This window comes from Schistocerca nitens, chromosome 8, assembly GCF_023898315.1.
Source record: "Schistocerca nitens isolate TAMUIC-IGC-003100 chromosome 8, iqSchNite1.1, whole genome shotgun sequence".
Classification (NCBI taxonomy): Eukaryota; Metazoa; Arthropoda; class Insecta; order Orthoptera; family Acrididae; genus Schistocerca; species Schistocerca nitens.
Genome location: NC_064621.1, coordinates 212,627,322 through 212,652,065, shown reverse-complemented (window position 1 = coordinate 212,652,065; position 24,744 = coordinate 212,627,322). Strand labels below are relative to the sequence as shown.

The following is a 24,744-nucleotide window of genomic DNA, read 5'->3' as shown; positions in this document are numbered from 1 at the left end:
GTAAAGTTTGGAAGGTGGCAGACGAGATACTGGCAGAAGTACAGCTGTGAGGACCGGGCGTGAGTCGTGCTTCGGTAGCTCAGATGGTAGAGCACTTGCCTGTGAAAGGCAAAGGTCCCGAGTTCGAGTCTCGGTCGGGCACACAGTTTTAATCTGCCAGGAAGTTTCAACGTCTAACTTTGTTAGTGAAAATAAACTAATGCAATTGGTATGCTAGATTTATCACATTTTGCTTGCTTTATTAATCAAGTTAATTAAATATCGTTCATGCTCTTCCATTGTTATCCAAGAACCTGATCTGTGTTATCTTAACTGCCCGACCAACATTTTTTATTGAAGCAGCTGCTGCTTTCCTTGGTCATGACATTCTTTAACGTGTTATACTTTTTTATATGTAGAAGTCCACGTGGCACAGAATTTTTGAAGACAATACTTTCCAGAAATAGGAAAATCATTTTTCGGCACAACCTTAGATACAAAAACAATATTGTGTTTTAAACGTATGCTAAAGTTAAGTCTTTAAGGGAATCGTGAAAGGATACTTTAGTGAGACAACGCTGATCCTATTCTCTTAAGCCAAACATCAATGTACATAAACTACATTCCAAGATGTGCAACTGACATTTCCATCCCATGAAGACTGGTGAATTTTTCGTGAACTATTATCACGGATGAATGGTTACAGTAACACACTGTCTTTAAACCATGTTTTAACCACTTTTTTCCTAACAATGATACCCATTTTATTCTGCGTAATTTCGCTGAATTCATTTATTTTCAATATTGTCAAAAGTTTTGTTGTAAGTTCATAAGGAACCATTTCAACGTACCAAGATTTATTAGCATCTCTTAACACAAGCATTTGCACTAAACTACAGATTAATCTTAAAACAAACAGCGATGCCAAAAAAAGAAAAATTATGTGGTAACAAATACTAAGCAGATAAAGAAACTTTAATACCCACTAATTTCATGTTAGGAATCAACATTACGGAATTATTGCACGATGGTTTCTTGTATCTCATTATCTCCAGATTCTCTAGAAGGAGCATTCTGTGAAACAGCTGGCTGATTTGTGTGTACGATGGGAACAATACGCTCCCTTGATTCAGAAGGCGGCAATGTCTTGAAAAATTAGAAAAGAATAATAAAATATTGGCACCTTTTCATTCATAAGTCGGAAAGTAATTATAGAATTCTTTATCCAGACTTACCTTCTTCGGTGCTGTTATTGTAAGCACACCATCTGACGACAGTTTTGACACCATTTGGTCAACTTCTATATCGTCTGGTAACCTGTAACGCCGGGTAAACTGACGAGAAACGTAACCATGTCCATCCTTTCGCTCGTCATGTTTTCCCTCGACAACGACGAAGTCATCAATCTTTTTCACAGATATCTCATCAGGTCTGAATTGTTGCACATCAAGACTGACCTAAAATAATTTAAAATTCTTCATTTTATGCATGATGTAATCATGCTATAAAGGGATGTTTTAAGGGGATGTAATTACATTATCTGTCCATTTAACAGTATTTTTTAAATCTAAGCTTAACCTTTTTTACCTCAGTGCCACTAAGGTCTTCTTGCACAAATATGATCTTTACACTGTATCACATTAAAGTTTCAAGCAATATCAAATACTATTACGAGGGTTGGAACTTAAATAGTGGCAACTATTTATTCACAACCGATACAGTTACATGTTTGCACCTGTTACTGTGCTTCAAAGTAGTCACCAGCGTTGTGCAAACCAAGTTGCCAGCGATGTGGAAGGCGTAGTATCCAGTTAGCAGAGCCTGTTCTGTTGATGGTGCAAATGGAGCGGTCTACTGCCTGTCTAATCTCTGGAACAGCTCTGAAGCGAATGCCACGAAGTGGTTCCTTCATCTTCGGAATCAAATCAAAGTCACAAGGACTTAAGCCCGGGTAGTATGGTGGATGGTACAGTATTTCCCAGTCCCATCGACCGAACATAGCAGCCACAGCTTGAGCTGTATGCGCCCGCGCATTGTCATGCAAAATGATGGGTGGGTGCGCAGAAAGTGTCTCCGCTTCTTTCGCAAAGCAGGTCGCAGGTGATGCTCCAAAAACGAAAAGTAATACTGAGCATTGACGGTCTGCCGCGGAGGAACGTAATGCGTTAGGATTTTCACCATACTGGGGCTCTGACGCAACTTCGACTTTCGCGGCGACCCATAATGACGCCATTCATTGGATTGGCGTTTCAGTTTTGGCTCGTACGATGTGGCCCATGTCTCATCCAGTGTTACTATACGGCATAAGAAAGCCTCTCCTTCGCGCTCATAGTGCTCCAAGTTCGTCTGAGCAGCGTCCACTAACGCAGCAACAGCATACACATCTTCAGATATGCTCGGACGACCTGCCCGATGCATGTCTGCCACAGTTTGCCGACCTTCGTTGAAGGCTTTTACCCAACGTGCCACCGTTCTGTAAGGCAATGTCGATTCCCTGCATGCCTCTTGAAGACCTCGATGACACTGTCGTGCTGTACGACCTCTGGCACGTTCAATCTTGATCCAACTCCGTTGTTCCTCTTTCGGAAACATAGTGACACCTTTACATTAGACCGCCCGCTCACAAGTGACTGTGTTTCCCTTGATTGTGCGCGCGCCAGTGACGTGGGACGGTCGAGTCCATTTGCTCGGAGGTAAGGCAGGTATGTCAACAACGTGTGCTACCAGCGACAATAGTAGATTCCATTGCACAGTGCATAGTGTTGCCACTATTTAAGTTCCAACCTACGTATTTCTTAAGAAACTCTTAGCCAACAGTACCACAACCAATAATCACAATGTCAGAATTAACTAGCTATCGAGTTCCTTATCAATGCAAGCCAGTTCTGAACCAAGAAAAGATTGTGTCCGACTTGCCTCCATTACGGTTAACACGGGAACAGTTGTTGAAAGGAGCAGCTATGTAATAGACCTTACAAGGATGACAAGAAATTAAATGGTAAAACATTTACAGACGATGGACTGTGTAACTGCGTCAACGAACTAAAATACAGTGCTTTTCAAAATAATGTGTTATTAATAAAAATTAACATTTTAATTAATAATACATAATTTCCATATATATATATATATATATATATATATATATATATATATATATATATATATATATATAACTGTCCATCAATCTTTGTATTATTTTATTAATTTATTGTAAGGATCCGGTCATTCGGACGAGGGAATACTGGAAGTTTATCACGAAAGATAACGAATAGAAGTGTGAATCTTCTTTCTAAAAACGGCAGAGAACGCACACAAACGCACAACAGATCGCAAATGAAATAACCCACTTACACCTGACATATTTGCAGATCGCCTTTTACAATACACCATAACGAGGAGACAACAAAAGATACTTCAGAATTCACAACAAAAAAGACATTCCATATCAACGAACCACACATCACCGACCCTCTCCACCGCAGGGTTCTTGCCCCAATCAGTGACACTTCTCACTTGCAAATACACTGAAGCGCCAAAGAAACTGGTATAGACATGCGTATTCAAATACAGCGATATGTAAACAGGCAGAATACAGCGTTGCGGTCGGCAACGCCTTTATAAGACAATAAGTGTTTGGCGCAGTTCTTAGATCGGTTACTGCTGCTACGATGGGAGGTTATCAAGGTTTAAGTGAGTTTGAACGTGGTGTTATAGTTGGCGCACGAGCGATGGGACACAGCATCTCCGAGGTAGGGATGAAGTGGGGATTATCCGGTACGATCATTTCCCGAGTGTACCGTAAACATCAGGAATCTGGTAAAACATCAAATCTTCGACCTCATGGCGACCGGAAAAAGATCCTGCAAGAACGGGACCGACGATGACTGAAGAGAATCGTTCAACGTGACAGAAGTGCAACCCTTCCACAAATTGCTGCAGATTTCAATGCTGGGCCGTGAACAAGTATCAGCCTACGAACCATTCAGTAAAACATCATCGATGTGAGCTTTCGGAGCCGAAGGTCCACTCGTGTACCCTTGATGACTGCACGACACAAAGCTTTACACCTTGCCTGAATCAACACCGACTTTGGACTGTTGATGACTGGAAACATGTTTCCTAGTCGGATGACTCTCGTTTCAAATTGTATCGAGGTGATGCACGTGTACGGGTATGGAGAGAACCTCATGAATCCATGAACCCTGCAGGTTATCAGGGGACTATTGAAGCTGATGGCGACTCTACAGTGGTGTGGGGCGTGTGCAGTTGGAGTGATATGGGACCCTGATAAGTCTAGATACGACTCTAACAGGTGACACGTGCGTAAGCATCCTGTCTGATCACCTCAATCCTTTCAAGTCCACTGTGCATTCCAATGGACTTCGGCAATTCCAGCAGGACAATGCGACATCCCACACGTCCAGAATTGCTACAGAGTGACTCCAGGAACACTCTTCTGAGTTTAAACACTTCCGCTGGCCACCAGTCTCCCTAGACACGATAGTTTTTGAGCATATATGGGATGCCTTGCAACGTGCTATTCAGAAGAGATCTCCACCCCCTCGTACTCTTACGGATTTATGGACAGCCCTGCAGGATTCATGGTGTCAGTTCCCTCCAGAACTACTTCAGACATTCGTCGAGACCATGCCACGTCATGCCTCTGCGTTCTCGTGTGGGCCTTACACGATATTAGTCAGGTGTACCATTTCCTTTGGCTCGTCAGTGTATATTCCAAACTTGGGTCTTTCGCTTCCATCTCGTCTTGTACGAAGAAAATCTTTAGATTCACATGCTTTGTTCTTTCCGAAGACTCTCAAAAACTGTGAGATATCCATGAGAGGGTTCAGAGCGACTTAGATTAGCTCCCCAGTCTGCATCGATGTACACTAAGAAAAAAAATTTCGCACCACGAAGGAATTATCCGAATGGGACAGAAATTGGGAGATGTGATGTATATGTACAAACAAATAACAGTTTCAGAAAAACTGGATGATTTATCCAAGATAGCTGCTCAAATTGAGTAAGCACATAACGCGTTGGTCCACCTCTGGCCCCTAAGCAAGCAGCTACCCGGCTTGGTATTCACTGATGCAGTTGTTTGATGTCCTCCTGAAGGATATCGTGCCAAATAATATCCATTTGACGTGTTAGATCGGCAAAATCCCGAGATGGTTGGAGGGCCCTGTCCATAATTCTCCAAACGTTCTCAACTGGGGAGAGATCCGGCGACGTTGCTGGGCAAAATAGTGTTTGACAACAACGCAGACAAACAATAGAAACTCTCAGCGTACCGAGACGTACCGTTCCGTTGTAAGCACGCCACAGATGACAACCAAAGTTGATCTGCTGCAAAATGAATTGGCAACCTAGATCATGAGTGCTGGATGACGGGCCGTATAGCGAGCGACAGTCAGTTTGGTACCCCACTGATGCCCAGGGCGCCTCCAGACACGTCTTCACTGGCCATCGGGTTCACTTCGCAGGAGGACTTATCACTGAAGACAATTCTGTTCCAGCCAATGATATTCCAGGCCGAACACGAAAACTGGACAGAATCTGGCACGTTATCCTTCAGGAGGACAGCCAACAACTCTTTTTCAATCAGTGCCATGCCGAATAATTGCTTGCGTAAGGACTAGAGTTGGACCAATGCTTTGTCTTGGTCAATTCGTGAAGTCTTATCTTTAATAGATCATCAATTTTTTTTTAATTTTACTCATTTGTTTGTGTGTACCTGTACATCACATCTCTAACACTTTCCGCCCCATTTGGATAATTGCTTCCTATTTGGATAATTGCTTCGTGGTGCGTCTTTTTTTGTCTTAAGAGTGTACATTTCCATTTTATTACCAGTGCTTCGGTAACCGAAGGCATCATTTATTACACCTCGCAAATAACATAGTTTACGCTTGACAGTAGGGCATTGCGTCTCACTCTGAATGCTGCTGAACTGGCTTAAAGTCGTTGACTATGATAAATCTGGGCACGTACCCGTTGTCGAGTGTAAAAGACGCCCACTTTGGTCTTTTATTTTTATGCATACTGTTCGTTGAGATTGTCTTCATCTGTCGTAATGTGTAGCTTTACATTCCTAATGAGCGGAGTTTTCACAGATTTACAGTCTTCCATTTATAATTCCTTTAAGGTTCCATTTGGATATGCTGTTTGGCCTAAAATGTGGGTTCCATCTTCTTAACTGACTGTACTTTAAAGTCAGTGCTTAAGATATTTTTCAGTTTCTTTATTTCACTTTTCGCCCCCATACAACATTTTATGAACCACATACGCAGTTACTGTGAGTTCACGCTATAGGTCACAGTAAAAACATAGGTCAGTTTCTTATCACGGGATCCTTTGTTTGAACAGGAACTCACTGAATGTTTCATTTCTTCCTCTGCCGGATTGATGCAACCCATAGATGCACTTTTCTGCCGGTTCACTCGCATTGTTCAGTTCCTCTTTATCTGGTATGCCCCTGAATTTTCTTTGTAGTCTGTTATTGGCATCGACTAATGACCACAGCAGTTGAGTCCCATAGTGCTCAGTGCCATTTGTTAGTGGCATCTGTGAAACCATTGGGAGGTCCCACATAGACTTCATTTTCTTCCAACATCAAATGCTGCAACAACATCTAAACTGTGACTTTCCCATTCTCTTTCAACTGCTATTCCCACAGGTAGTTGCATGGTTTTCATTTCCACAACTTGGCTGTAACGGTTGTCAAAATCAATTCGTGGTTTTTGCTCTTTACTTACAGCTACCACTCGTGCTCTACGAGGTGTGGCAATAAAGAAACCGGACTGGTACTGGTTGTGCGCATTTCCGGCTTCGTCGATGATAAAGAGTAAAGTGGGGGAATAACCTTGGCATTTGAGACCTTAACTTTTCCCGGCGAATTGAATGTTCAAATAATTTACGGGTTTGCTGCCGGGTGACGTCGTCAACCACCGCCGATATTTCGGCAGGAGCACACCCTGCCATTCTCAAGGCACAACTGCAAGGAGGTAGCAATGTGCAAGGGAGAAACAAGGAAGATACCACACAGAATAAGTAACCGCAAAGTCAACACACAACCAAAGATAACCAACACCAAAAATATCGATAGTGACTATTAATCAACAGGTGAGGTAGCCCTAATTCTGTCGCTCTGTTTTTTGATGAGAGATAGAGCCGGATTCCAAGCAGCATATAGACAGAATCCACCATCTCTGTTTATAAGGTTGCTTGATAGTTTGATTTTATTAGCTTCCTTAATGACACTATCCCAATAGCTGGACGTGCAAGCCAGAATCTCGGTGTTGTTGTATTCCATAGGATGACCGGTGACAAGGCAATGTTCTGCAATAGCGGAGTTGCTCGGCTGTTGTAAGCGTGTGTGGCGCTTATGTTCAATACACCGGACTTCCACAGTCCTGATTGACCAATATATGACATGCCACAACTGCAAGGAATACGATAGACACCAGCCTTACGCAACCAAGATCATCTATTACGGACGCCAACAGGGCCTTAATCTTAGAAGGTGGTCGAAAAACACGTTTAACATCATATTTCCGCAAAATACGGCCAATCCTGCGTAAGGCAAAAATGCCGTAGACTTAGGTGCCACTTCGTTGCTATCGTCACTCATCCGCTGCACAGAAGACTGATAGCGCAAGGCTGGTGTCTATCGTATTCCTTGCAGTTGTGGCATGTCATATATTGGTCAATCAGGACTGTCGAAGACCGGTGTATTGAACATAAGCGTCACACACGCTTACAACAGCCGAGCAACTCCGCTATTGCAGAACATTGCCTTGACACCGATCATCCTATGGAATACAACAACACCGAGATTCTGGCTTGCACGTCCAGCTATTGGGATAGTGTCATTAAGGAAGCTAATGAAATCAAACTACCAAGCTACCTTATAAACAGAGATGGTGGATTTTGTCTAAATGCTGCTTGGAATCCGGCTCTGTCTCTCATCAAAAAACAGAGGGACAGAATTAGGGCTACCTCACCTGTTGATTAATAGTCACTATCGATATTTTTGATGTTGGTTATCTTTGACTGTGTGTTGACTTTGCGGTTACTTGTTCTGTGTGGTATCTTCCTTGTTTGTCCTCTGTGAACCGAGGTATTAAATTCCCTTGCACGTTGCTTCCTCCTTACAGTTGTGCCTTGAGAATGGCAGGGTGCGCTCCTGCCGAAATATCGGCGGTGGTTGACGACGTCACCCGGCAGCAAACCCGTAAATTATTTGAACCTTGGGATTCTCCGTGACACGCGAACAAAGTATCACGCCGTTGTGGTGGTTCGTATTGGCTGTGAGCCTTCTTAGAAACGGGTCGTGTATCTGAGCTCCATCAGTATTATGCTACTTTCGAAATTGGCACAACGTGTTAACAAAATTCCCCACATAACTTGGAAAATCCGCCACATACTATTTGCTGAAACAAGTTTATGGTGATCAGTGTACCTCGTAAGCAAGTTTACGAGTGGATTAAGAGGTTGAAGGGTGGTCTGGAAGACGTCGAAGATGATCCGAAATCGGACCATCCTTCCACTTCGAAAATTGAAGAGAATGTGGAGAAGGTCAGTAGAACTGTTCAAGAAGACCGCCGCCTGAGCATTCGGGCAGTTTCAGAACTTTCCTGCATCAACGAGGAAACAGATTTTGGACGACGATCTGGGCATGACAAAGGTTTGTACTAAATTGGTGTCAAGAATCCTCACAAAAGAGCAAATGCAACATCGAGTGGACTGCTGTGCTGATGCTCTTGAGAACATTGAAAATGACCGTGATTAGCTCAGCTAAGTAATTACGTGTGATGAAACATGGATATTCCAAAACAACCCAGACACTAAACGACAATCCATGAATCGGAAGAGCCCTCAGTCCCCTAGAAAGAAGAAGGCGCGCTTGAGCAAATCAAAATTCAAAGCAATGATGATTGTTTTATTCCATATACGAGGGGCTGTCTACATTGACTGGTTGCCTGAAGGTCAGACTGTCAACCGAGCTCATTATGTAGCCGTTATGAAGACCCCCGTGAACGTGTGTGACGAAGGAGGCCAGATTTGTGCGAGAATCGCTCATGGATTCTTCGTTAGGACAAAGCGCGCGTATAGGCGATGTCTGTGAAGAAATTTTTGGCAAAAAACATTCCAGTGATGGGAAATACGGAAGCGTCCGATCCCGCCCGTCTCCTTTGACCCATGACGTCACAAATATGGCGGAAACAAAAACAAACACACACACTTTCCACAAGAAGCCTAATGACACTAACGGGACAAGCGTGGGAAATGGGGTGTTTTGGGTGGGGGGCAAACTAAATATAAACAAATTTAGACGCCTTGCGTAGCTACAACGTGTAAGTGAAGACAGCCATGCATGAATACCCACCCACCTCCCCAGGGGTCGTAACCCCTGCAACCCATAGAAGATAAAGATGCTTCAGTAGCTGATTAGTGTTTTTTGTCTTATAAAAAAAAAATCTCACGGGATAGAACGAACAGATCAGAAAGATAAATATAATAAACTAAAACAGAAATGGGAGGAAACAGATAATTAAAATAAGTAATAAGTGTTTTTAAATTTAAAAAAAATTCACGAGATAGAACGAACAGATCAGAAAAGTAAATAAAATAAGATAAAACAGAACTGGAGACAGCCACACTCAAACCAAACTCCGCGCCGTCATGACGTCACACACGACAACACCCTTACGTCACGGGTCAAAGCCGACGCGTGGGATCGGACGCTTCTGTCGACCCCAGTGATGAAACATTTGATGACCTCTGAGCATGTGACTTCTTGTCTTCCAAAAACTGAAGTCCGCGCTCAAAGGAACCAGGTTCGAGTCCGTGGATGCAGTGAAGAAAAAGCGACGAGCTTCCTCAACAGCATAATAGAAAGACACTTGCATCACTGCATCCAGTAGTGGCAAATTCGCAAGGATCGGGGAGAGGCCCACATTGAAGAGGACAACATTTCAGCTGTGTAAGTTTTTTCAATAGAAACCTGGAGAATGAGTCCTTTTTCTTCATTACCAAACCTCTTTATGTCTGGCAATCCTTCCATTTTTACCATAGTTCCACCTGAAAAACCTTTTCGTTCGTATCGTCTTTGTGTTGTCAGTATGTGGTACAAGTGTCCAGGTTTGGTTTCTTATTAGGTTTTCCAGTTATTCTGGCATTGTTTCTTGACATTCGTTTTCATCGTCGGCTGACATAGCGTCCTGTACGCTTTGTGGATTTCTTTTCAACTACACACACGTTTTCATGTAGTTTTCGTTTATTGAAGGTTCACAGTTACCAGCTGTTGAAAATAATCTCTCTCAGTACTCTCATCCCCACTCCATTTTGTATTCTTTTTTTTTCAATTTTGCAGAAATCGAATACGAAATCTCTGGCAATCGTTATCCGCGCGGGATTAGCCGAGCGGTCTCATGCGCTGCAGTCATGGACTGGGCGGCTGACCCGGCGGAGGTTCGAGTCCTCCCTCGGGCATGGGTGTGTGTGTGTGTTTGTCCTTAGGATAATTTAAGTTAAGTAGTGTGTAAGTTTAGGGACTTATGACTTTAGCAGTTAAGTCCCGTAAGATTTCACACACATCTGAACATCTTTTTCTGGCAATTGTTATGCTGTTTCCGGATTCCACAAGGATTTTATGATTTCTGAATGTCAAAACATTACATGAGGTTGTCCTTTTGGTTCAAATTAGCCGAACAATCGCTGTGATTACTGTTCGGTTCTCACCCAAGCCATCGTTTGTCTGGACTTCCTCAATCATTTGCTGTAGTCGAACATTATTGCTCAAGTAATTTGCAGTTGCTGTTGCTTCGCTCCAGAAACGTCGTGAAATTCTACTTTCCAAAAGCATACATCGCAGTGTTTGAAAGGGTTTGGTTGAACTGTCCTGCAACACCGTTTTGTTGAGGTGTGCCAGGGATGGACAACTGCATCCAAATGCCGTCTCTTCGCGGATATCCTTCGAATTATTTAATCGTGTATTCACCGTTATTGTCCGGACATGGCATTCTCTTTCTTTTCTGTTGGAAATTTTCCGCACACGCTTTGTATTCGTTGAATGACAAACACTTCTGACTTTTAGTAAATATATTGCAGCGTATCTCGAGTAATGATTAATGAATGTGACAACAGAGGTCGCTCCGCCGTCTGTGGGCCAGACTTGGGTTTCATATCGCCTTCACTACACATACTGTTCAACCGACTTATCCGGTCATCTGAAGCTTAGAGTGTTGTTCCACTACATTTGATCTATTTCTTAGTTTTATCAACGTGAATGTGGCCTCGCCTTCGGTGCCATAAAACTGTTTGCCGACTAGCTGTTAAGATTTGCAACAGAGCCACGTCCATGCATTGAAATACTGGATTGTCTTTACCAATGTATTACAAATTGTTTTGAAGCTTCGCGACCATTTCCCCGCTTTGTTTCATGATTCTAATTTCATCTCACGTTAACGGTACAATCACTTCTTTATCGGTCGCCTGACAGACGTATCAGATTACACGTGATGTCTGGAATTTGCAAAGTATTGTGTAAATCGTTGCTCTCCAGAGTCTTCTGACTAGTATAAGCGCCCTATACCGAAACCGATACTTTGCAAACATCCACCACTAGCTACTTTTGCTGACTCTTCGCGTTCGGTCAAAGTGACGAATTTCTAATATGTGTTCTGTTGCTCCACGGGCCAGAATCCACACTTTCTTTCATTCCCTCGGAGAATGGTGTACGTCGCACGTAAAAACTTAACAGTGTCCAACATGATTTCACTTAATTCATTTGTAGAATGACGTTTTATGTCAATGTGTTTCGTTTTGCTGACAGTGTTACAGAATTTGAGGATATTTTGTCTGCCTCCTATTATTGGTTTGCTTCCACGTTGTTTCAGACGTGATACCCAAATTGTTGACAATATTTACCAATATATATGTACTGATGACAATGAAATCATCGTAGATCGGGGCCTCGGCTCTGGCGCAACAGTGGAACAGTGTAACACATCGCACACTATCAGGGGTGACAGTCCGTCGCCAATTATTACGGCATGAGTTACGTGCGCGTAGTCCACTTCTCCCCTACCTTTGACGGATGTGCAGTAACATGCGAGTCGACAGTCGTGTACGGAACGGCGTCACTGTGGACAGTAATGGCATCAGGTAGTATCTTCGGACGAATCCAGGTTATTTTTGTTTGAAAATGATGGCCACATTTTGGTTCGTTGCAGACAGGGAGGGGGGGGGGGGCGGTATCACAGTGACTTCACACAAAACATACAGCGCCAGCTCAAAGCCTTATAGCGTGGGGTGTTACTGGGTACGAGAAATCACAAAAAATGGCTCTGAGCACTATGGGATAATAAGTTGGGAATGTGGGTCTTACGGGAGGCGTGCCAGAGATAATTCCCTGCAGTCGCACTATCATCTGTACCCTCAGTGGCTCAGGTGAATACAGCGTCTACCATGTAAGCAGGAGATGCCGGGTTCGAGTCCTGGTCGGGGCACACATTTTCAACTGTCGCCGTTGGCTTATATCAACGCCTGTATGCAGGTAGGGGTATTCATTTCATTGTAAGAACACATTATTCATACTGTTGCGAAAACAGACAAAGCTCTGAATGTCTTATGTGCTGCAAGTCGTGCGTGGTGGGGTGCTAGCCGGACAAAAAAAAATGTTCAAATGGGTCTAAGCACTACGGGACTTAACATCTGAGGTCATCAGTCCCCAAGAACTTAGAACTAATATACCTAACTAACCTAAGGACATCACACACATCCATGCCCGAGGCAGGATTCGAACCTGCGACCGTAGCAGTCGCGCGGTTCCGGACTGAAGCGCCTAGAACCGCTCGGCCACCGCGGCTGGCGACAAATCACGGTTCGTGCGTATCCAAGGCACGAGCGGTCTAAGGCGCTGCAGTCAGACTGTGCGGCACGTCCCGGCGGAGGTTCGAGTCCTCCCTCGGCCATGGGTGTGTGTGTTTGTCCTTAGGATAATTTAGGTTAAGTAGTGTGTAAGCTTAGGGACTGATGACCTTAGCAGTTAAGTCCCATAAGATTTCACACACATTTGAACATTTTTTTTTTAATCCAAGGCACTAAGACCACTGTGACCCAAGTGAATTACATCCTGTGGCCAGCAGCCACACCCTTTCTGCACAACATCCCAAAAGCCATTTTTCTGCAAGACAGTGCACAACCACATGTTGCTGCACAAATACGTGCCTTCTTGGTACCACAGGATGCCAGTCTTTTGCCCTTGGCCGCCAGATCACCTGATTTGTCAATCGAAAATGTGTTGGTTGGTTGCTTAATTGAAAAGAGGGGGGGAAGGGACCAAACTGCGAGGTCATCGATCCCTTGTTCCCGGTAAAAGAAGTACACAAGGGAAAGAAGAAAAAGGAGATGTACAGCACAATAACAGGAGAAAGGAAGAACCAGAAGAACGACAGAAGGACAACCGACACTAATACGGACAAAACAAGAAAAGAAAACCACAGAAAGAAGCAAGAGGAGAAGGAGGAAATTAGCGTTTAAAGTCCCGTCGACAACGAGGTCATTGGAGCACAAGCTCTGATTAGGGAAGGATTGGGAAGGAAATCGGCCGTGCCCTTTCAAAGGAACCATCCCGACATTTGCCTGAAACGATGTAGGGAAATCACGGAAAACCTGAATCAGGATGGCCGGAGACGGGTTTGTAACCGTCGTCCTCCCGAGTGCGAGAGGAGCAAGAAACAGGTAGAAGGGATAAAAACAAGAGAGAAGATGACCGTGGCTTGCCGACCACGAGAATAAAAGGAAAAGCCAGCCACTCTGCGACACATTAAAACATCTAGCCTAAAAGAAAAAGGGACAAAGGACATGCGCGAAAACTTATATACACTCCTGGAAATGGAAAAAAGAACATATTGACACCGGTGTGTCAGACCCACCATACTTGCTCCGGACACTGCGAGAGGGCTGTACAAGCAATGATCACACGCACGGCACAGCGGACACACCAGGAACCACTGTGTTGGCCGTCGAATGGCGCTAGCTGCGCAGCATTTGTGCACCGCCGCCGTCAGTGTCAGCCAGTTTGCCGTGGCATACGGAGCTCCATCGCAGTCTTTAACACTGGTAGCATGCCGCGACAGCGTGGACGTGAACCGTATGTGCAGTTGACGGACTTTGAGCGAGGGCGTATAGTGGGCATGCGGGAGGCCGGGTGGACGTACCGCCGAATTGCTCAACACGTGGGGCGTGAGGTCTCCACAGTACATCGATGTTGTCGCCAGTGGTCGGCTAAGGTGCACGTGCCCGTCGACCTGGGACCGGACCGCAGCGACGCACGGATGCACGCCAAGACCGTAGGATCCTACGTAGTGCCGTAGGGGACCGCACCGCCACTTCCCAGCAAATTAGGGACACTGTTGCTCCTGGGGTATCGGCGAGGACCATTCGCAACCGTCTCCATGAAGCTGGGCTACGGTCCCGCACACCGTTAGGCCGTCTTCCGCTCACGCCCCAACATCGTGCAGCCCGCCTCCAGTGGTGTCGCGACAGGCGTGAATGGAGGGACGAATGGAGACGTGTCGTCTTCAGCGATGAGAGTCGCTTCTGCCTTGGTGCCAATGATGGTCGTATGCGTGTTTGGCGCCGTGCAGGTGAGCGCCACAATCAGGACTGCATACGACCGAGGCACACAGGGCCAACACCCGGCATCATGGTGTGGGGAGCGATCTCCTACACTGGCCGTACACCACTGGTGATCGTCGAGGGGACACTGAATAGTGCACGGTACATCCAAACCGTCATCGAACCCATCGTTCTACCATTCCTAGACCGGCAAGGGAACTTGCTGTTCCAACAGGACAATGCACGTCCCCATGTATCCCGTGCCACCCAACGTGCTCTAGAAGGTGTAAGTCAACTACCCTGGCCAGCAAGATCTCCGGATCTGTCCCCCATTGAGCATGTTTGGGACTGGATGAAGCGTCGTCTCACGCGGTCTGCACGTCCAGCACGAACGCTGGTCCAACTGAGGCGCCAGGTGGAAATGGCATGGCAAGCCGTTCCACAGGACTACATCCAGCATCTCTACGATCGTCTCCATGGGAGAATAGCAGCCTGCATTGCTGCGAAAGGTGGATATACACTGTACTAGTGCCGACATTGTGCATGCTCTGTTGCCTGTGTCTATGTGCCTGTGGTTCTGTCAGTGTGATCATGTGATGTATCTGACCCCAGGAATGTGTCAATAAAGTTTCCCCTTCCTGGGACAATGAATTCACGGTGTTCTTATTTCAATTTCCAGGAGTGTAGATTGATAAAATCCACCGTCACGTATAAAACGTAAAAGTAAATTAGCCGATGAGGCGTTGTCAGCTAAAATTAATGACAACGAGTCCGGTAACTGGAGAGTCCGTCGCAGGGCAGCCATAGAAGGACAGTTCACCAAGATATGGGCCACTGTCAGCCGGGCGCCGCACCGACACTGGGGTGGGTTATCACGGCGCAGGAGGTAGCCGTGTGTCACCCAAGCGTGGCCAATGCGGAGCCGGCAGAGAACCACAGAGTCCCTGCGAGAGGCCCGCGTGCAGATCTCCTTAATGGCAGCAGTTTGTTGTGCATACTGAGGTTATGCCATTCTGTCTCCCAAAGCCGTAAAACCTTGCGGCGTAGTACTGAACGCAGGTCAGCTGCAGAGAAGTTGATCTCCATAAGCGGTTTCGGTGTAGCCTGTTTGGCCAACCTGTCGGCAAGTTCGTTGCCTGGGATGCCGACGAGACCTGGGGTCCAGACAAACACCACTGAACGACTGGACCGTTCCAAGGCATAGATGGACTCCTGAATGGTCGCTACCAAAGGATGACGAGGGTAGCACGGGTCGATAGCTTGTAGGCTGCTCGAGGAGTCAGTACGCAGAAGAAACAACTCCCCAGGGCCTCAACAGAAGTGTTCAAGAGCACAAGATACAGCCACCAGCTCACCAATGAAAACACTGCAGCCAGTGGGCAAAGAATTATACGCGAAGCCGACGTGACCGTCAACCATCGAGCTGTCGGTGTAAACAACTTATTGGCCTCGGTACATATGAAGAATCGAGAGGAAGTGGCAGCAGAGAGCCGCGGGGTAAACTGAGTCCTTTGGACCATGTGAAAGGTCCAGGCAAAGCCGCGGCCTAGGTTAACACCATGGAGGTGCACATGAATGGACCTCAAGTACAGGCGGTAAAGCCGGCCGAAGTGGCCGTGCGGTTAAAGGCGCTGCAGTCTGGAACCGCAAGACCGCTACGGTCGCAGGTTCGAATCCTGCCTCGGGCATGGATGTTTGTGATGTCCGTAGGTTAGTTAGGTTTAACTAGTTCTAAGTTCTAGGGGACTAATGACCTCAGAAGTTGAGTCCCATAGTGCTCAGAGCCATTTGAACCATTTGAACAGGCGGTAAAGGCAAGGACTCCAGTTCGGAAAGAAGGGATTGGACACGAACTGCAATTGGAAGCCCTGACAGGGCCGCCAATGCGGGAGATGAACCGACGTGGGGGGAAAAAAGGAGACAGTAACTCGGATGTGCAGGAGAACTATGAACGTGTGGTACGTAACTGGCCAGCAGTTGTGCACGCCTAACCTGCATAGTCAAGGCGGTATTGAACAAGGGCTCTGCAGAGCAGCAGCAGCGTAGGGCGATCTGCACCCCAGTTGGTGTCGCTCAGGCAATGGAGGGCATTTAGGTGCTACCAGCACTTCTGCTTAAGCTGACGAAGATGAAGGAGCCAAGTCAATTGGGAGTCGGAAACCAGTCCTAAGAATCGATTACGTCTCCACTACAGTGAGTGGATCGTAGTTAAGGTGAAGTTCTTCTTCTGTATGATGGTACGACGCCGACAGAAGTGGATAACACAAGACTTTGCGGCCGAAAACTGGAAACTGTGGGCTAGACCCCATGACTGCGCCTTGTGGATGGCTCCCTGTAGGCGCTGCTCAGCAACACCAGTACTGGTGGAGCAGTATGAAATGCAGACGTCGTCTGCATACAGTGAAGGTAAGATGGACGGCCCTACAGCTGCTGTTAGACCATTAAAGGGTCACTAAAAATAAAGATACACTCAATACAGAGCCGTGCGGGACCCCATTCTCCTGGATATTGGGGGAACTACGGGAGGCACCAACTTGGACATGGGAAGCACGGAGTGATAGGAAATTTTGGATAAAAATCAGGAGTGGGCCCAGGAGACCCCACTCATATAATGTGGCAAGCATATGATGTCGCCAGATCGTGTCATAAGCTTTTCGTAAATCAAAAAAGATGACAACCAGGTGTTGGCGTCTGGTAAAGTCTGTTCGGATGGCAGACTCGAGGGACACAAGATTATCAGTGCTATTGCGACCCTGGCGGAAGCCGCCCTGACATGGAGCCAGTAGGCCACCTGACTCCAGGACCCACCCCAACCGCCGACACACCATAAGTTCCAGCAGCTTACAAAGAACGTTGGTGAGGCTGATGGGCCGATAGCTAATCACATTCAGCGGGTTTTTACCGGGTTTGAACACCGGAATGATGGTGGTCTCCCGCCATTGCGAGGGAAAGACACCATCGCACCAGATGCGGTCGAAGATGACGATGAGATGTCGCTTGTAGTCAGATGAGAGATGTTTAATCACCTGACTATGGATCCGATCTGGCCCAGGAGCTGTGTTGGGACAATGTGCAAGGGCACTGAGGAGCTCCCACTCTGTAAATGGGGTATTATCGGATTCACTGTGGCGTGTAGTGAACGAGAGGACTTTCTCTTCCAGCCGCCGTTTGAGAGTGCGGAAGGCTGGGGGGTAGTTCTCTGATGCAGAGGCTCGAGCATAGTGCTCAGCAAATTGCTCGGCAATCGCGTTTACGTCGGTCGATAACACACCTTTTATGTGAACACTGCGACCAGCTGTTGGGGTCTGGTGCCCGAAAACACATTTGATCTTTGCCCAGACTTGGGAAGGTGACGTATTGCACCCAATGGTCGAGACGTATCTCTCCCAACGCTCCTGCTTCCGTCGTTTGTTAAGTTAGCGAATGCGTGCACGGAGCCGTTTGAAGGCTATGAGGTGCTCGCCGACGCTCTTTAATTGCCTCAGCGACTTCCAGCGACCACCTAGGGACTGCCTTTCGCTGGGGCCACCCTAAAGAGTGAGGGGTCGGTTTTCTGCCGCAGAAACGATTGTTGTAGTCACCTGCTCAACCATCACATAGATGTTACCGTGTGGGGGAGATTCAACGGTGATAGCAGAGATGAAAGTTTCCCAGTCCGCCTTGTCTTAAGCCCATCTGGTCAAGCGTCCGTGGGCCTGACGCCGGGGCAGTGACAGGAAGATGGGGAAGTGGTCACTACCACACAGGTCGTCATGTGCTCTCCAGTGGATAGACGGGAGACGTCCTGGGCTGCAGATTCATAAATCAATGGCCGAGTAACTACCATGAGCCACACTGAAATGTGTGGTGGCCCCAGTATTTAAGAGGCAGAGGTCGAACTGAGACAGTAAAGTTTTGACATCTCTGCCTCGGCCAGTAGTAGCAAATACGCATCAAAATACTTGTCGCAAATTTGTTATCTAATAACGTTTTCTTAATTTATCTTGCAGTTTTAGTTTTTATGATGAAAAGTAGCTTAAATATGGCGCGAACATACACATTAAACGTGCCCCAGACGGTCGATAATACAGTACATTATTTTCTGAGGAGCAAAAATATTGACTGTCTATGGGTGACACAGAAAAGTTGTGCAGTGATATTGACAACATAAACTTTTTCAATATTTAGCGGAAATATTGTGCCGTCTGTGGGCAGTATTGACAATAACCACTCCAGTCTCTCACGTGCTACAGACTGGATATCAATATATACATGATTCGTTGTTTTGGTGTCGACAATGAGTTCAAAACCAAACGAAAGAACGTTATGATCAGAACCGTGCATCGAAATGTATGAGAAATTGTCGGCATTGGCCTGTCAGAGCAGACGAGTACAAAAACAGAAAGGCTAAGAACGAATCTTGTGATTTATTGCTCAGAAAGTAGGGGGAAAGGCCATAAAGGACGATGTTATTAAAAAATAATTAATGTAGGATTATGAATAAAAGCATACGAATATTTGTGTGTGTATATACATTGCGTAATAGAATATATTCATTTAGTGCACGTATTACTTCATGGCATGTTTCCGTAACTGTCACACTTTAAGATAAAACTGCACTTGCAAATTCGAAGTTTACATCTACATCTACATCTACATCCATACTCTGCAAGCCACCTGACGGTGTGTGGCGGAGGGTACCTTGAGTACCTCTATCGGTTCTCCTTCTATTCCAGTCTCGCATTGTTCGTGGAAAGAAAGATTGTCGGTATGCTTCTGTGTGGGCTCTAATCTCTCTGATTTTATCCTCATGGTCTCTTCGCGAGATATACGTAGGAGGGAGCAATATACTGCTTGACTCCTCGATGAAGGTATGTTCTCGAAACTTCAACAAAAGCCCGTACCGAGCTACTGAACGTCTCTCCTGCAGAGTCTTCCACTGGAGTTTATCTATCATCTCCGTAACGCTTTCGCGATTACTAAATGATCCTGTAACGAAGCGCGCCGCTCTCCGTTGGATCTTCTCTATCTCTTCTATCAACCCTATCTGGTACGGATCCCACACTGGTGAGCAATATTCAAGCAGTGGGCGAACAAGTGTACTGCAACCTACGTCCTTTGTTTTCGGATTGCATTTCCTTAGGATTCATCCAATGAATCTCAGTCTGGCATCTGCTTTACCGACGATCAACTTTATATGATCATTCCATTTTAAATCACTCCTAATGCATACTCCCAGATAATTTATGGAATTAACTGCTTCCAGTTGCTGACCTGCTATTTTGTAGCTAAATGATAAGGGATCTATCTTTCTATGTATTCGCAGCACATTACACTTGTCTACATTGAGATTCAATTGCCATTCCCTGCACCATGCGTCAGTTCGCTGCAGATCCTCCTGCATTTCAGTACAATTTTCCATTGTTACAACCTCTCGATACACCACAGCATCATCTGCAAAAAGCTTCAGTGAACTTCCGATGTCATCCACCAGGTCATTTATGTATATTGCGAATAGCAACGGTCCTAGGACACTCCCCTGCGGCACACCTGAAATCACTCTTACTTCGGAAGACTTCTCTCCGTTGAGAATGACATGCTGCGTTCTGTTATCTAGGAACTCCTCAATCCAATCACACAATTGGTCTGATACTCCATATGCTCTTACTTTGTTCATTAAACGACTGTGGGGAACTGTATCGAACGCCTTGCGGAAGTCAAGAAACATGGCATCTACCTGTGAACCCGTGTCTATGGCCCTCTGAGTCTCGTGGAAAAATAGCGCGAGCTGGGTTTCACATGACCGTCTTTTTCGAAACCCATGCTGATTCCTACAGAGTAGATTTCTAGTCTCCAGAAAAGTCATTATACTCGAACAAAATACATGTTCCAAAATTCTACAACTGATAGACGTTAGAGATATAGGTCTATAGTTCTGCACATCTGTTCGACGTCCCTTCTTGAAAACGGGGATGACCTGTGCCCTTTTCCAATCCTTTGGAGCGCTACGCTCTTCTAGAGACCTACGGTACACCGCTGCAAGAAGGGGGGCAAGTCCCTTCGCGTACTCTATGTAAAATCGAACTGGTCCAGCGGCCTTTCTTCGAAAGAATCGCCGGTTGCATGGTAATTTAGCATGCAGATCATCGGGATTAAGCGTCCGCGGGGGAGGGGGGTTAGGACACTATCATTTCCATTTTTGATATAAATGAATTGGTCAGTTTTGAGACTTGTCACGTCTCAGTAATTTTGTGAGTAACAAAAGATATGTCCCAGAGAACAATCGGTTATCCAGTCAATGTGTGTCACACGTAAACTACTTTGTTCCCGGTACAGTATTAAAACAAACTATTATACAGCAAGTATCAAAGCCATAATATTGTATCACTGCGACCAGCCCCATGGTGCTACATTTGGCTGAACGAGCAACGCCTTTTTATCTTGACCACTATAACCAGCAATGTAGCAGATGTTGGACCAACACACAAAACGTCAACGTCAATGCTCTCTAGTTTTCGTGAATTATTTTTGACGCTCCCTGACCCAATTTTTGATTCACCTTTCTTTCTGCTTGCAACAAAGTAGAGCACTTATCACAGTAGCAGCGTCTTTGTCGTCAACATTGCGACTCAAGATTATTGTACAATTTTATTGAGCAGTGTAGGGAGAACGTCAATAACATTCGCACAGCATTATTGTGCAGTATTATTGGCCGTCTAGGGGCCGCTTTAGCCTACGCAGCAGACCAAACTGTTACCACAACTTTTATTTGGCGTTCACATTGGTTGAGTTGGCCATCTCGTAATTAAATTATCACTTTTCATCCTAATATAGACGTCAGGCGCCTTTACAGATCAGTCTATCGTGACAACCAAGATTTCGGAGGGGGAGGGGGGGCTCCAATAAAAAACATTCGAGTGAAAGTATGAGACAAAGAAAAAAAAGAAAACACGGAACTGGAGAATTCTCTAGCCAAGGCCTTTGCGATACGAAATGCGGAAGCGATCATTCTTTTTATAGTCCTCCTGAAATGGATTTTTTGTCGTGGAGATGATGATGATGATGATGATTAGTGTTTTAGGGCGCACAACAACGAGGTTATCAGCGCCCGTTCCCAAAATAAATGCTGACGAGTGCAGCCAAGATCCTTTAAACAAGGATCAATTCAAAGCCGAGGTTTGCGAGAGTTGAAAATGCTCAAATTTCAAGATTGGACACAGCACATCAAAACAGATAGATAAAAAATGGTTCAAATGGCTCTGAGCACTATGGGACTCAACTGCTGAGGTCATAAGTCCCCTAGAACTTAGAACTACTTAAACCTAACTAACCTAAGCACAACACACACATCCATGCCCGAGGCAGGATTCGAACCTGCGACCGTAGCGGTCGCGCGGTTCCAGACTGTAGCGTCAGAACCGCTCGGCCACCAGCGGCCGGCGATAGATAAAACTAAAAATAAAATAACAGTACAAAACAGGTAAAAATAATTGACTGTGGCTGGGTGACCACCTACAAATAATGGGTGACCACACCAGTTTACAACACATTAAGATCTCAATCCCAATATTTTGGGAAGAAGTCCAGACATCACACAAAAACGTAAAACTCTAGCCACAGCCTCATTATTAGTTAAAATAGAGGGTAGGTCTGGTGGGAAACTTAAATCTTCCCTCAAACCCGCATATAAAACACACTCAGTTAAAATATGTCGTATCGACAGCTGTGTCCCACATGTCTGACACGTTGGTGGCTACTCACGACTTAACAGAAAACCATGTGTCAAAGGACAATGTCCTATTCGAAGCCGTGTAAGGGCTACTTCCTAAGCTCGTCGTGGTCGGAAGGAGGTAAGCCACAGTCGGACAGAATCCTTCACCGCTCGCAACTTATTATCCCTCACTTAAAGCCACTGAGCCTCCCACCTTCCGAGTCACGAATGATGTTATTGCCTGCAGGGGGACGGAACAGCGAGCAGGAGGTGGGATGGAGCAAGCCTCCTTGGCAGCCGCGTCTGCAAGTTCATTTCCAGGAATCCCTATGTGCCCTGGAACCCAGCAGAAAATTACATTTGTCGTGGAGAGAGGGAGGTATGCATTGCTCTGTGAGCGGCTCCAAGCAAGCTAATCCTCGTTGTCCTTAACTTGGCAATAGATATGGGGTGAAACCTCCCATCTCCCAGAAAACATGCTCTTAACTTTCCACGTCGGTATTTTGCATGATCATACGTTCATGATATGCCTATCAGCTAGTCCATTTTAAACACTGTGTGTTCGAACTGCGATGCCTTAACTTCCAAGCCGTAAAGCTCACAAAGTAATTTTATTGAAATATACGTGTGTGCGAATACGTGCGCGCGCGTGTGTGTAGGATGAAGAGAGGGGAGGCGGGGTGAGAAGAGCCCAGAAAGTTTGGCGTCTAAGAACTTTCCTCCCGTTAGTAGAACAGTTTTGTGTACTCTAATGAGAAGGCATATAACAATTTTTTCCACTTACCTCAAACCCTTCCTTACGTATTATGTTGGGAGCTGCACTTAGACAAATAGGCTGATAACGCAACGGCCGAGAAAGTAAAGCTGCAAGCATTCCAAGGCCGAAACCTTGATCGTATTGGGACGTTGGCTGGTTTAATTCTTCAAGGATTCTATACACCAGCGGTAAAGCCGCCATCTACTCCAGACATTGAAAATAAAGTGAATAACTTAATATGTACACAATTCATTAGCAAAAATAATATGCACGTATAATGCAAAAATTATTTTATACACAGATGTTAACTCTTACCTTCTCTGTTTTAAGCAACGACAGTTGCTACTAACGACACTAGGCAAACAAACGAGCTTAATTTGTCAAGAACACTTGCGTACAGCCTCGTGGATGATACACATTTATTTAGGCAAAATTTTCACGACGAGAACTTGCGCGATTCCAAAGATTCTAATCGGTAAACAACATGTGGCGAATGTTTGCAGCAAAGAGCTTAAAACTAATGGAAACAGAGTATCGTATAAAATATAGTATCGTAATTTTATATTGTAGAGAACTTAAAACTATTTTATTTCTGATTTTTCTTTTTTTTTCAAAATTAATGACACAAATAATATACGACTGTCTGCAAAACTTCTTACACCGACGATAAATAATAATCACTGTGCTACAGATTATTCACATCCTTAAAATATAATGATAAAATAAAAATACTTGTACGAGTGTAAAATTAGTGTGTTGACTTGATGTTGAAAAAGTTTGTATGGTTTTTTAATTGTATCTATAATTGGAAATCAGATGACGTAAGAAAATACACAGTATTAATGAAAGTGGTCGAAACGGCAGATGAGAAACAATACATTTATTGAACCCGCAGCTCAAAAACTCGTAGAAAATGGAAACAGCTACTAATTCATGAGGTATACAGAGTGGTAAACCGAAAAACGGCCCCAGGAATCTCAAATGACAACTGGCAAACATAAAACAACACGCTACATGTAGAAACGTCCGACCGTGCTTTCCAACAACTGTGATACATTAGAATGGTACTATGACATAAAAATTATGTTACACAATTGCGTGAATAAATATTTAAAAATAATAAGTAAGCAGAAGAGAGTGATATTAATAAAAACGGCAAAACTCTATGCGAAAAATATGCCGGTACGTGCCCAGAAACGAATTTCATGCGAATGACATAACGAATTCAGAAATATTTCGGAAGCCAGTCAAGGGCATAACTTGCAACCTTCAGACTCATATTTTACAAAATTTTATTAATAACTTATGAATACGAGTGTTCATTGTCGCGTATGCCTTGCTTGCCCAAGAATGCTACAGGTTTCCAATTCTTTCGATACAACTTTATAAACCAGAAACATAAAAAAAATGTTTTTACCGAATTGCACTGCCAGTCAAAAATTTTCGATACCTGCCAAAACTATGGATTCGTGGTTAGAACGTAGATTTAGATGTTAATGTTCTGTCATATCCCCATTCCGATAATAAAACAAGTATAAACATGTAAAGAGACTAAACCCCTCTATTGTTTATTTTACTGGTTGTTCACCTAGAGGGGCACTGACGAATAGTCACAACCACACTGACGCAGTGAGGGATACAGAAAAACCTCAAGGGGGCGCTAAAGATACCTTGAGCTACCTTTACT

At 45.0% G+C, this 24,744-nt stretch overlaps 1 protein-coding gene across 1 annotated transcript; it reads right to left on the bottom strand.

Annotated features, from left to right (window-relative positions):
* Nucleotides 1-944: 944 nt before the first annotated feature.
* LOC126199251 (protein lethal(2)essential for life-like) lies at nucleotides 945-23,511 on the bottom strand. Its single transcript, XM_049936046.1, has 4 exons — nucleotides 23,373-23,511; nucleotides 23,085-23,258; nucleotides 1,215-1,436; nucleotides 945-1,125 (listed from the first exon to the last, which is right to left on the bottom strand). The coding sequence occupies exons 2-4, from the start codon at nucleotides 23,256-23,258 to the stop codon at nucleotides 997-999; spliced, it is 525 nt and encodes a 174-aa protein (XP_049792003.1). The 5' UTR covers nucleotides 23,373-23,511; the 3' UTR covers nucleotides 945-996.
* Nucleotides 23,512-24,744: the final 1,233 nt, after the last annotated feature.

Bases quoted from the DNA above. Each gene is read 5' to 3' on its own strand.
- LOC126199251 (XM_049936046.1), bottom strand. From the start codon at position 23,258: ATGGCGGCTTTACCGCTGGTGTATAGAATCCTTGAAGAATTAAACCAG. The intron at 1,437-23,084 runs GTAAGTGGAAAA...AAATTATTTTAG, and splicing joins TACGTAAGGAAGGGTTTGAG to GTCAGTCTTGATGTGCAACA. The intron at 1,126-1,214 runs GTAAGTCTGGAT...TAATTTTTCAAG, and splicing joins CAATAACAGCACCGAAGAAG to ACATTGCCGCCTTCTGAATC.